Raw genomic sequence first — 13,117 nt, 5'->3', positions numbered from 1 at the left:
ACCACGACGAGTGCACCACCACCAACATGTGCCTGAACGGCATGTGCATCAACGAGGACGGCAGCTTCAAGTGCGTGTGCAAGACGGGCTTCACCCTGGCCTTCAGCGGCCGCTACTGCACCGGTGAGCGTCTGCCCGGCGGCCCTCGCAGGCTCCGCCCCTTCTGCTACCTACGCCTTCCCTAATGGCTCCGCCTCCTCTGCAGGCTCCGCCTCCTCTGCTCCGCCTCTTCTGCAGACTCTGCCTCCTCCTCAGCCAGCTTCACTTCCTCCTCTGGCTCCACTTCCTCTGCAGGCCCCGCCTCCTCTGCAGGCTCCGCCTTCTTTGCGGATCCCACTTCCTTTGCAGGCCCCGCCTCCTCTGCAGGCCCCGCCTCCTCTGCAGGCCTCACTTCCTCTGCAGGCTCCGCATACTCTGGCTCCACTGTCCTCCTCTGGCTCTGCCTCCTTCCCCGGCCCCAGCATCCCGGGCATTTCCTGGTTCCAGTCAGAGATTTTCCTGCGAGAAGCTGCAGCTGCGCCCCGCGTGTTTCCGCACGTGGCGGATGCAGTGATTAGCATTTGAGGAATTTCCCCTTTTTTGTTTTTTTATTAGCTCCAGTGAATCATTAGACGATCATTCCAATGACTTCCTGCTGTGCGTCTGCAGCGCTTTGAGTCAGAGTTTCGGGATAGCTCACTGCTATGCCCTCCACCTGCTGTTTTTATTCATTTCCATCGTCACTGCTTTCTTCAGCCGCTGCACATCCTCAGGAAACATTGTGAAAACTTTAATAGAAATGCGTGTGTCTGCAGACCCGAAATATCCATCTCCCCCTTCATTTACCCATCAGACCATTTATCACTGCTTTACGGGCAGGACGCATTTCAGTATGCATATAAGCCAGAATAGTTGTTAGTTCTGTCATAACATCACAGTCAAATAGTTCAAGGAAAATACTCCCACTATCTTTATTAGAAAAATGATAATAGTTGCTGTTATAAATAATGAGTAATAATAAGTAATGGTAATAAAAATTATGCTCGTAAAAGTTTCAACTGTTAGCAGGGATCTTAACAACTGACTTCAATTGACAATATCTCTCTCTCTCTCTCTCTCTCTCTCTCTCTCTCTCTCTCACTCTCTTTCTCTGTCTGCTGGCACAGAGTAAATTTTGTAAACATCACCCATGCCTTCAGCAGTACATAGCTGAGATGTGTAATCTGTAAAAGCTGTGGACTTGTTTGGCTGTGCCTCTAATAGTCCCTCTCCCCTCCCGCCCCCCCCCTCCCTCCTCTCCCCCTCTCCCCCCCCCCCCCCCCACGCCGCAGACGTCGATGAGTGCCAGACGCCGGGCATGTGCATGAACGGCCGCTGTGTGAACACGGAGGGGTCCTTCCGCTGCGACTGCCCGGCGGGGCTGGCTGTGGGCGCGGACGGGCGGCTCTGCGCGGGTGAGTGGCACGCCTGGTCACGCCCACCGGCCCGGGTCACGCCCACCAACCTGGGTCACGCCCATCGGCCCAGGCCACGCCTACCAACCTGGGTCACGCCCATCGGCCCGGGTCATGCCCACCGGCTCAGGCCACGCCCACTGGCCCGGGTCACGCCCACCGAACTGGGTCACGCCCACCGACATGGGGTCACGACCACCGGCCCGCATTCGAGAAAGCACCAAACCGTCCCGTGTTCCTGTTGGCCCGACGGCTCGTCACGAGTCACCAGTGACCGGAGATCCTGAGCTAGATGGAGACATGATGAAACTCCAGCTTTTTGGAGGGGTCGGGAGGTGGGGTGGGGGAGGCGCTTCTGGGAAAATGAGTGCACCCCAGGGCCAAGGAAATGGGAAAAAGTACAGGCCCTTATTGTTGTGTTTTTACTGGGGCCCAGCGAGAGTTCTCTCAGCATTCCTGTAACCCTTTGAAGAGGAGGATTTTTTTGAGATGTTTTTCTCAAAATTCCAAGTGTCAGTGTTCTAGCAGTGACTGTGACATCAGGATTAGAATGTTCAGATCAGAACGTTCTGATCTCACATTTCTGACCGTAAAGCAGGGGTGTCAAACTGAATCCCAGCTGAGGCCATGGTGTCTGCTGGTTTTTGTGGATTCCTTTCAGTCGGCTGCCATTTAAGGCCTTGAGAACAAGGTGTGTGGATTCCTGAGCCAATCAGTGAATTAAACACTTATGTTGAGAAGAACACAAAAACCAGCAGACGCTGCGGCCCTCCGGGAATGGGGTTGGATGCCTGTGCCTTAAATTTTAAGTACGGTAAAAAAGTAATTCTCTCCTAAACAACCAGGCCTTCTCAGCTGGCCTGATCCTGAATGTGATGCTGCTGTGTTCTTCCAGTGGATGGGCGATGCTGAATATTTCGTGTTCCTCTTCCTGCTCCAGACACCCACATGCGCAGCACCTGCTACGGGGCGATTAAGAAGGGCGTGTGCGTGCGCCCCTTCCTGGGCGCGGTCACCAAGTCTGAGTGCTGCTGCGCTGACGCTGACTACAGCTTTGGGGAGCCCTGCCAGCCCTGCCCTGCCAAGAGCTCAGGTACAGACCCCCCTCCCCCAATCTACTGACCCATAACCCTGCCCTGCCAAGAGCTCAGGTACAGACCCCCCTCCCCCAATCTACTGACCCATAACCCTGCCCTGCCAAGAGCTCAGGTACAGACCCCCCTCCCCCAATCTACTGACCCATAACCCTGCCCTGCCAAGAGCTCAGGTACAGACCCCCTCCCCCAATCTACTGACCCATAACCCTGCCCTGCCAGAGCTCAGTACAGACCCTCCCAATCACTGACCCATAACCGCTGCCAAAACTCGTCGAACCCTCCCCAAACCCACACACCCATAACCCTCCCAGCCCTACCCATAACCCAACTCCACTCTGACCCACCAAAATCGGCGCTGCAGGACCTACCTCTGTATTCAGTCAAAGTAACAGAGGTGTGAAAGATGTCTGTGTGAAAGTGCAGAAACGGTTCCCTGACTAATTCGGCTCTGAATTGTCGCAGAATTGCTGGAGGCGGATTAGCCTGTTGACGGAATCCAAGCTTAGCTGCTGCCATTTTGTTTTTGTTAAATATGGAGCTTTGTCTCGAGGCGGTTCAGCGGTTTTGAGTAAATCCAGGAGCGCATTTCGGTGGCAGGGCCCGGACTGAGTCAGTGTTTTCATTCTCAGATAAACCCAAGTGTCAACTTGCGTACTGCGTACTCGCATTTAATTATGAGTCAAATTAACGAAAAAAATGTTGCTTTTGCTTCCAGGAACTGTGCACTTTTCCCACTCGTTAGAAGCCTTCTTCTATCCTAAAGTATTTTATTATTGTGTAAACACGTTGTAATGTTATGGTAATTCACACCCCGTGGATTAGTTTTAATCGCGTTATTATTTATTTTCCATCTCGCGTGTGAGGCCTCTAGCAGGCTTCAGATCCTTTTCGGTTTCGTCCTAAAGCTTCTGGAAACGCACAAGCCTCCTTCTCCTCTTTAACACCCTCGCTCGACCCCCCCAGGTGGGAAACCCCCGCACTGACCCCTAAACAGTCGGGTCTCAATGAGACCTGGTCCGGTCCGGTCACATGTCGCCCCTGCCCCCCCCGCCCCCCTTCGAGCCTCTGACTCAAACGTGCACAGATGGTGAAAATGCGCCTTTCTTTGCTGTTAGTCCTGACTCAGACCTGCAGTAAATCACTGGCCCAAGCAGGCTTCTCCAGGCCTTGTTTGCTGTTTCTTCTCTGCTAACAGCACCAGGCTTCTCCTGGCCTTGTTTGCTGTTTCTTCTCTGCTAACAGCACCAGGCTTCTCCTGGCCTTGTTTGCTGTTTCTTCTCTGCTAACAGCAGGACCCTTAAAGGCAGCGTCTCACTGTGGTGCAGAGTCTGTTCACCGCACAGCTCTGTCTCACAGCCTCCTGTGTGTTCAACCCAGGCTCAGGATTCCTACAGACGTTCAGTACGTTTCTGAAAATAAAACGTCTCCTTGTGTTGGGAGAACGGAATGACCTTTGTTGGGATAATTTATGCATGTCCAATCTGGGTTCTGTTGTATCCTAGTAACATTATTTACCTTCTTTAATAATTTTTTTACTTTCGTTGCAGTGTAGGTTTGATTGCTCTATTGGTTTGACTCTTATGCTTTATGAAGCACATTTTGAACAAAAGGTGCTCTACAAACTAAATCTATTAAATTTAGTTTATCTGTTATTATTATTACTTTCATTTGAAAGGATGTCATCTTGCCTTTGAGATTATGAGGTAGTCATTTTGTTTCTTGCATGCAGTCTCGCACTGTTTCACGCTGATGGGGGAGGGAACTATCGTGTGCTGTCCAATCACTGCTTTGACCAATCCCGGTGTTGTAGCCTGCCAACAGCAAAGCTGTCTGTGATTGGTTAATGGGAGATGGTGATTGACAGGACGCGATTGCTCCGCCTGTTTGGGGGCTGTATAATGGGGGGGTCTCACCCTGTCCTTCCTGTGTTTCCCCTGCGACACCCAGCCGAATTCCAGGCCCTGTGTGTGAGTGGCATCGGATTTTCTGTGGACGGGACAGGTAAGAGAGCCTGACTGGCATGGGCTCATGCAGATATACAGGCGTGCATACACATTCAAATGCACACAGACACATACACAGACACATACACACTCACACACACACACACTCGCGCACACACACACATACACACACGCCCACACAAAGTCACACGCATTCACTTGGGTACAACTCATACGTATACACAACAAGGGCACACATAGTCACATTCACACAGCACACACACACACACACACACACGCACACTGACACACTCACACACACACACACACTCACGCACATACACACACGCACACACACACACATGCACACTGACACACACACACTGACACACTCACACACACACTCACGCACATTCACACAGCACACACACACTGACACACTGACACACACACACACGCACGCACGCACACACACACACACACTGACACACACACACACACTCTTCCTCTTGTTCTGCGCAGACATCAACGAGTGTGCCCTGAACCCGGACATCTGCTCCAACGGGGTGTGTGAGAACCTGCGGGGGGGGTACCACTGCATCTGCAACGCCGGCTACGAGGCCGACCGCACGGGCAAGCACTGCGCCGGTGAGTGTGCCGCGGGGGAGGGGGGGCGGGGGCGAGGGGGGCGGGGGGGGCGGGTACGAGGCCGAGGCCGACCGCACGGGCAAGCACTGCGCCGGTGAGTGTGCCGCGGGGGAGGGGGGGGCGGGCGGCGAGGGGGGCGGGGGGCGGGTACGAGGCCGAGGCCGACCGCACGGGCAAGCACTGCGCCGGTGAGTGTGCCGAGGGGGGGGGGGGGCGGGGGGAGGGGGGGCGGGGGGCGAGTACGAGGCCGAGGCCGACCGCACGGGCAAGCACTGCGCCGGTGAGTGTGCCGGGGGGGGGGCCGAGGGGCCGGGGACGAGGGGGCGGTCTCCTGCCATCGACGTAAACATTCTATGGTAAATAGCGCTTTTATCCAAAGCGCTTTACAATTGATGCCTCTCATTCACCCCATTCTCACACACACTCACACACCAATGGTGAAAGGCTGCCATGCAAGTAAAATTTGATTGATTGATTGATTGATTGATTGATTGATTGATTGATGGCATCAGGATCCCCAGCCCGTCCGGTTAGCTGAAGTCTCGGTGTCTGGCCGTTTTTAATCGGAATGGGGGGGGTCCTGGAGCTCAGGGCCCCACTGAAGGGAACGTCTTGCGGCTCCACCCTGCCCGTTGCCGCGGCGACCGCACAGAAACCCGCCGTTGTTCTGTGGGTGACGTAGTGCGATCGCGCTCACGCGAGGCCGTGCTGACGGGGGCAGACGCTCGGGCGCGGCCGTCCGCTGGCTTATATTCCCCCGCTCTCAATCTGCGACGCCGTTTCCTGTCTGCTGGTGGAAACGGGACGCACGGAGGTCCGTTCTCCTGCGGGGCGGTCCTCCTCAGGGATCGTTTCTCAGCCCATCAGCACGTATTTAACGTAACAACGGTCACAGCGAGCTTCGCTTTGGACAGTTATCTGAGGGATTTTTCCAACAAAACATGGAGTGTGGAAAATTTTAGCAAAACACTGGGAGATTGTTCCTTTGCCGTTCTGAGAAACGACTGAGCCGGACTTTTGGGTCAGACTCAGAGAGCTGACTGCGGTGATTTGCGGCAGAAGAAGGACGGCGCGTTCGGACGCCGAACGTAAACAGATGTAAATAAAACGAGGAGCCAGCCCCTAATGAGAGGCGTTAGTTACGGGGTCTGGAGCCGCGCTCGCTGGCCCGCGTACATCACTGTCACCGCCTCGCTTCTGCAGCCGATCCACGCAGTCGAGTTTTCCGGAAATTGCCAGAAACAGGCACAGCTTTGTTCTGCGCCCAAGAGGGTCAGTTGGGGGAAAAAAAAAACAAAAAAAAACTGCACCCGGTTCAATATTTTCAAGGAACCCCGTGGTGTTGGGTGGCAAGCACATTATTAGTGTCATGTTTTACAGCACAGACCCCCCCGAAATTCACTTTGCCCCCCCCCCCACAGACCCCCCGAAATTTACTTCCCCCCCCCCCAGACCCTTCTGAAGAGTTGCACATTTACTGAACTGGGAAACGCACAACGGCAACAACAGTTTTCGAGAGCTTGCTTTGCTGGCAGGGAAAGTGCACGGCTTTGTAAGATTGCCTGTGAAGTTCTCGTAAAATGTCACTCGGTTTATCTGTCTCTGGACATGGCTGCATAAATCATTTGGTGTTCCAGGAAAACGATCTCGTCCAAAACCTTGTTTTCGTAATGTTTCGTAGTCCTCTGGGTCGAACGAGTGGAGAAACAAAAGCATTTAGTAGTCGCCTCAGTCAAAGCATTAGTGCTTTGTTCTCTTCATTTGACTTTGAAGCTGTGAAACTGAGATGCCTTTCTTAACTGTGCCCACTCTAGAAACTAGAATTTCACTCAATGTGCGATTGCAATTGAGAGTGAAGTCTGTCTGCTCCAGGTGTTTGATGTTAACATTTGGATTTTCTCTCTGTCTGCTTGTGTTGCATTGTGGGTGCTAGGCTTTCCTGGTTCCCAGGATTAAGAGGAAGTTTCCAGTGAAAAATGAGAGGCTTACCGTTGACTTGCCTCGGTGTTTTGTCTTCACCCGGTCTGAAGATTTCCGGTGCTGCTTTACATGATGTGCATCGTACGGTCTGCTGCAGTCCACGGGTCGTGTGCACAGTTATTCATGTGCAGCCATGTTTCTCAGACTATAGATCCAGGACCCTAAGTAGGTCATGGTAGTGCATGGGGAGACATAGCTCAGGAGGTAAGAGCAGTTGTCTGGCAGTCGGAGGGTTGCCGGTTCGAACCCCGCCCTGGGCGTGTCAAAGTGTCCCTGAGCAAGACACCTAACCCCTAACTGCTCTGGTGAATGAGAGGCATCAATTGTAAAGCGCTTTGGATAAAAGCGCTATATAAATGCAGTCCATTTACCAGGTGGGTCCCAGAATGAATCTGTAGTCCGCTCGCTGAACTCTTCATACGCTCTATGAGTCCACCAGGGTATGTGAGTATGCGCAGTTGATCTGTCCCTGAAAGGTACTGAATGGCTGATTTTGGTCCCGATATTGAACAATTTAAGACCTAGTGATGTACAGTATGCACTATTTCTGCTTTGAAGATAGATTAGCAGCTTCCTGCCTCTTGTAAATGACCTCATGCCTGTAATTGGCGGGAATGGAAGTACAGGAAGACAAGTTAGCAAAGTACTGACTCCTGATTGGCTGCAAAGGTCACATGGACCAATGTCAGGGAGAGCTGAGGAACCAGGCCGGACGGTCAACTACTGTTGCCCATAGCGACGTTGTCAGGTGCCACGAAACTGGCAACCCAAAGAAAGGAGGCGCTTTGTTTGACCCCCGTCCCTGGCACGGCTGCCTAAATGTGTTCAGCTCCTTCTCATATGGAAGTGTGGGTTATTCAGGTCAGGGAAATTAGCATTTTTCAGGACTTGTTCATCAGCGCTGTAGGCTAATGGCAGATCATATACTCCAGAAGGTTCTTTTTTTTTTTTTTTTGCTTTTTCCATTTGTAATTTCTCCCTGGTGGCCTGGCCCCCTGATCCCCCTGATGGAATATTCTGCGAAAGAGTTTATGTGAGGAGATTTTTTGCATCACGATTATATCCAGCTAAAATTGTAATTAACGATTTAATTTATCTTTCAGTAGATTCTTTTAGAATATGTTTGTGGTGGCAAACCAACCCTAGACTCCAGGGTGAACAGCAGGGCTAGGCATCCATTATAGCCACAGATTACCTGAAGTTATCTTACCTGTGATTATTTTACCTGTGGTTATAACCTGCAGTTATCTTACCTGTGATTATTTTACCTGTGGTTATAACCTGCAGTTATCTTACCTGTGATTATTTTACCTGTGGGTATGACCTGCAGTTATCTTACCTGTGATTATTTTACCTGTGGGTATGACCTGCAGTTATCTTACCTGTGATTATTTTACCTGTGGGTATGACCTGCAGTTATCTTACCTGTGATTATTTTACCTGTGGTTATAACCTGCAGTTATCTTACCTGTGATTATTTTACCTGTGGGTATGACCTGCAGTTATCTTACCTGTGATTATTTTACCTGTGGTTATAACCTGCAGTTATCTTACCTGTGATTATTTTACCTGTGGGTATGACCTGCAGTTATCTTACCTGTGATTATTTTACCTGTGGGTATGACCTGCAGTTATCTTACCTGTGATTATTTTACCTGTGGGTATGACCTGCAGTTATCTTACCTGTGATTATTTTACCTGTGGGTATGACCTGCAGTTATCTTACCTGTGATTATTTTACCTGTGGGTATGACCTGCAGTTATCTTACCTGTGATTATTTTACCTGTGGGTATGACCTGCAGTTATCTTACCTGTGATTATTTTACCTGTGGTTATAACCTGCAGTTATCTTACCTGTGATGATTTTACCTGTGGTTATAACCTGCAGTTATCTTACCTGTGATTATTTTACCTGTGGGTATGACCTGCAGTTATCTTACCTGTGATTATTTTACCTGTGGGTATGACCTGCAGTTATCTTACCTGTGATTATTTTACCTGTGGGTATGACCTGCAGTTATCTTACCTGTGATTATTTTACCTGTGGGTATGACCTGCAGTTATTTTACCTCCTGTTCTCAGCTGTAGTTCTGCGGTTACCTTTCCTGCGATTTACCTGTGTTTATTTCACCTCTGGTTATCTTACCTGAGGCTAACTTCGACTTCACTGTGCTCGACCACTGTATGACAGACAGAGTGCATGATGGGAGATGTTGATGGCTGGTGTGCTGGCGAGGGGAACGTGCATAGACTGCGGTGTCAGATATTACTGAGGGCAATGTGTGAGCGTGAGTGCAGTGAAAACTGCTCTGTGTTTCAGGCCATTACTCCATACGCTGCAGATTAACGTGTTTATCCATCTAAGACCAATAATTCATTTATGTCCCCTGTAGGGGACATGAGTATCTGGTCTTAATCTCAAGAACTATATTTTGTACTATGATGAAACCTATAATAATGAAATAAAAATAAAAGAAATTAAATAAAAAATGATATATTTTTGAAAATATTTTCACTGCAACATGTTTTTTCATATAACACTTGTGTTATATCAACAAAAATTGAAATACTGTTTTCTGTCAGAGGATTTCAGTGAGTACAATAAGTGGTGTAGGCATCGATGAGTGAGTTTCTTTTTCATTTTTAAGACATTTATGAGAACAGAGAGAACAAGCAAACAGACTTGTGTTTGTGTTTCACACGTCAGTGAACGTGTGGTGAAGGAGTTGTTGTTTAATTGTTTATCTGGGGTTCAGACCTACATGTGGTGAACAGGCTTATGCGTTTGTGTTTCACACATCAGAGAGTGCGTTGGCACCAGACTTGTTGTCGGACATGTCTGACGATGATTTCTGGTTTCACACTTTAATGGTGAACAGACTGCTCGTTTAACGTTGATTTCTCAAACACTGATGAATGCACGGTGAACAGACTGTTATCTTCTGTTTCACACATTCATGGTGAGCAGACTGCTATCTTCTGTTTCACACATTCATGGTGAGCAGACTTCCTTTTTAATCTTTGTTTTCAGACATTGATGAATGAATGGTGAACGCACTGCCTTTTTGATCTTTAGTTTTAGACATTGATTTTATATTGAATTGTATGGTGAATAGACTGTTGCATTATGTGTGTTTCAGATATGGGTGAGTGTATGGTGAATAGACTCTTACGTTTGTGTTTCAGACATCGATGAGTGTGTGGTGAACAGACTGTCATGTTTGTGTTTCAGACATCGATGAGTGTATGGTGAACAGACTCCTCTGTGATAACGGACTTTGCCGGAACATTCCCGGCAGCTACAGCTGCACCTGCCCCAAGGGCTTCCTCTTCAGACAGGACTCCGAGACGTGTGAAGGTAAGAGCCACGCCCTTAAGTCACCTGTAGGAGTGGGCGGGGGTGGGGGGGTCTGGGGGGGGACACAGGACAGGCTGATGCAGTGGCGATATGACGGCTTCTTGGGATTTAAATATTTTGATGGGATTGGCTGAAGTATTTTTTTTTTTTTTTTTTTTAAACCGTCAGATGTTTTGAGATGTCTGTCTCTCTCTGTTCAACACTCCCTGACCTCGACCTGGTTGATTTCTGAGCTTTCCATGCTGTAAATACCGAGGCTGAACCTCACGACCTTGGAAGGCAGGACTGAGCGGTCTTCAGAGACGGTGCATAACGCTCTCTGAAGTGCAGGAATCCTGTATAACAAAAACACCTGCAGCTCATTTTCTTTGGGAGGTGAGAAATCTCAGGGAGATTTCCCCAACGGCCCGGAATGGTGTTAATGTTCCGAGTTCGGCCGTTGCATCCAGATCGTCTTGGCCAGTGTGAGCAAGTGCATCTACCAGTGATACGAGCTCCAATCTGAACCAGATGTCTTTTGAAGCTCCATTCTGGTAGTTATTGCCCCGTGTGTAAAACACCACATGCTTCAGTTGCAGGTTCTAGACTCACCTTGTCTGAACTACACTATCCCCTAGAAGGATGTTATACAGATCCAAAAAAAAGAGAGCTTGAGTGCGCAGTATGGCTGGCAGCCATGTTGTGCTGGTCCCAGACCTCAGGTTGGGGCCCCATGTCGTGGGTCTGTGCTGGTCCTAGGCCTTAGGTTGGGGCCCCATGTCGTGGGTCTGTGCTGGTCCCAGGCCTCAGGTTGGGGCCCCATGTCGTGGGTCTGTGCTGGTCCTAGGCCTTAGGTTGGGGCCCCATGTCGTGGGTCTGTGCTGGTCCCAGGCCTCAGGTTGGGGCCCCATGTCGTGGGTCTGTGCTGGTCCCAGGCCTTAGGTTGGGGCCCCATGTTGTGGGTCTGTGCTGGTCCCAGGCCCCGGGTTGGGGCCCCATGTTGTGGGTCTCTGTTGGACCCAGACCTCAGGTTGGGGCCCCATGTCCTGGGTCTGTGCTGGTCCCAGGCCTTAGGTTGGGGCCCCATGTCCTGGGTCTGTGCTGGTCCCAGGCCTTAGGTTGGGGCCCCATGTTGTGGGTCTGTGCTGGTCCCAGGCCTCAGGTTGGGGCCCCATGTTGTGGGTCTGTGCTGGTCCCAGGCCTCAGGTTGGGGCCCCATGTTGTGGGTCTGTGCTGGTCCCAGGCCCCGGGTTGGGCCCCATGTTGTGGGTCTGTGCTGGTCCCAGGCCCCGGGTTGGGCCCCATGTTGTGGGTCTGTGAGCTCTCTGGGGCCCATGTTGTGTGAATGGAGGCCCGCTTTGCTTCCGTGAGAAGCTGCTGTTTGAGCACTGCCAGGCCGGGGAGAGGGAATTAGCTGATGGGTCTAATTGAGCGTGGAAGTGGGGCCCTGTCAAACCCCAGGGGGAGGGGGGGTCGGGGCGCTGGGGGTGGGGGGGGGGGTGCCCTGTCTCAGTTAATATAAATAAAGGGCCAGATTCTGACGCCACTTTTTTCAGAACGGCCATTACTGTCATCCCGGGGCAGGGGCGGTGGGGGGGGGTCACTGGGGAAAGCAAGGAAAGGCGACCCTCTCTGCCAGTTGCCCTGCGCCCCCCCCCCCCCCCCGCCCCCCATTGTTTTAGCGTAGTAAATCAGAGCGGCCTCCTGCTCTTTGGATCAGTAGTGCGGTGTCAGGATGACCGTGTGGTGTTGTGTCCCCCCCCCCACCCCCCCCACGGTTTTTCCACCCCAGGAGGAAACACAACAGGATGTTTGTTCCTCCGGAGCGTGCCCGGGAGGGGGAACGTTCCGGAACATCTGCTCAATGTCGCGGGCTGGCGGGGCGGGGGGGGCTGCAGGGGGGAGCGGAGCCGGGTCCATTACATTACATTACATTACATTATAGGCATTTAGCAGACGCTCTTATCCAGAGCGACGTACAACAAGTGCATAGGTTTCAAGGGCCAGGGCTGGGGGCGTTCGGCCCGGGACCCCCGAGATGCCAGGGTGGCTGTGGTTCGGACACTGTATCTGGGACGGGGGCCGGTCCTGTTGCGCCATCCGCCCAGGGGGAGCATGTTTCGCACTTCACAGGGCCCCCATACCTCACCCAGGGGGGGTAATTACTGTCAGACCCAGCAGTCACATTCCTCTCAATCCTGACCATTATGGGTCACACCCCCCACCCCTTCCCCTCCCCCCCCCCCCAATCAGACTGCTCTGACACCTCGAGAGCAGAGATCATCCAGCAGAAACACGATATGCGGCAGTAAAATCACTGAAATGGGAAATCCCAAATGTGCTTTAAGCTTGTCTGCAGATATATCATCTTTATATTTCGGTTACTGACTTTTTTCACGCTTAAATGTTAATGTTCATATCGTGGATTCTTCATATACGTATTCTGCCTTCGATGTCAAAACATACATTACTGTGTGTGTATGTGGCCTATAACGTACAAGAAAAGGGAGTTATTTTCTTAAAAAGATAGTTTCATAAAAAAATATGTATTTTTGATTTCATACACTCTCGTAGCAGGAAAGACTTAAAAGCGAGGCGTTATCGCAGAAACATTTCCCGTGTTGCGCAGACACGCATGCACAGACTCCGTTTCTCTCACTGTGCCATAACTGCATCTA

At 51.1% G+C, this 13,117-nt stretch overlaps 1 protein-coding gene across 1 annotated transcript in view; it reads left to right on the top strand.

The window, feature by feature from the left end:
• LOC135239870 (fibrillin-2-like) overlaps nucleotides 1-13,117 on the top strand; it is a 115,504-nt gene that overhangs the window by 41,571 nt on the left and 60,816 nt on the right. The window contains exons 15-20 of the mRNA XM_064308856.1: nucleotides 1-123; nucleotides 1,311-1,433; nucleotides 2,374-2,526; nucleotides 4,478-4,531; nucleotides 4,996-5,121; nucleotides 10,335-10,460. Of these exons, the coding sequence (XP_064164926.1) occupies nucleotides 1-123; nucleotides 1,311-1,433; nucleotides 2,374-2,526; nucleotides 4,478-4,531; nucleotides 4,996-5,121; nucleotides 10,335-10,460 (705 nt within the window). The remainder of the gene's footprint in view (nucleotides 124-1,310; nucleotides 1,434-2,373; nucleotides 2,527-4,477; nucleotides 4,532-4,995; nucleotides 5,122-10,334; nucleotides 10,461-13,117) is intronic.

Source organism: Anguilla rostrata, chromosome 14, assembly GCF_018555375.3.
Source record: "Anguilla rostrata isolate EN2019 chromosome 14, ASM1855537v3, whole genome shotgun sequence".
Taxonomy (NCBI): domain Eukaryota; kingdom Metazoa; phylum Chordata; class Actinopteri; order Anguilliformes; family Anguillidae; genus Anguilla; species Anguilla rostrata.
This window is presented reverse-complemented; position numbering and strand designations above follow the sequence as displayed.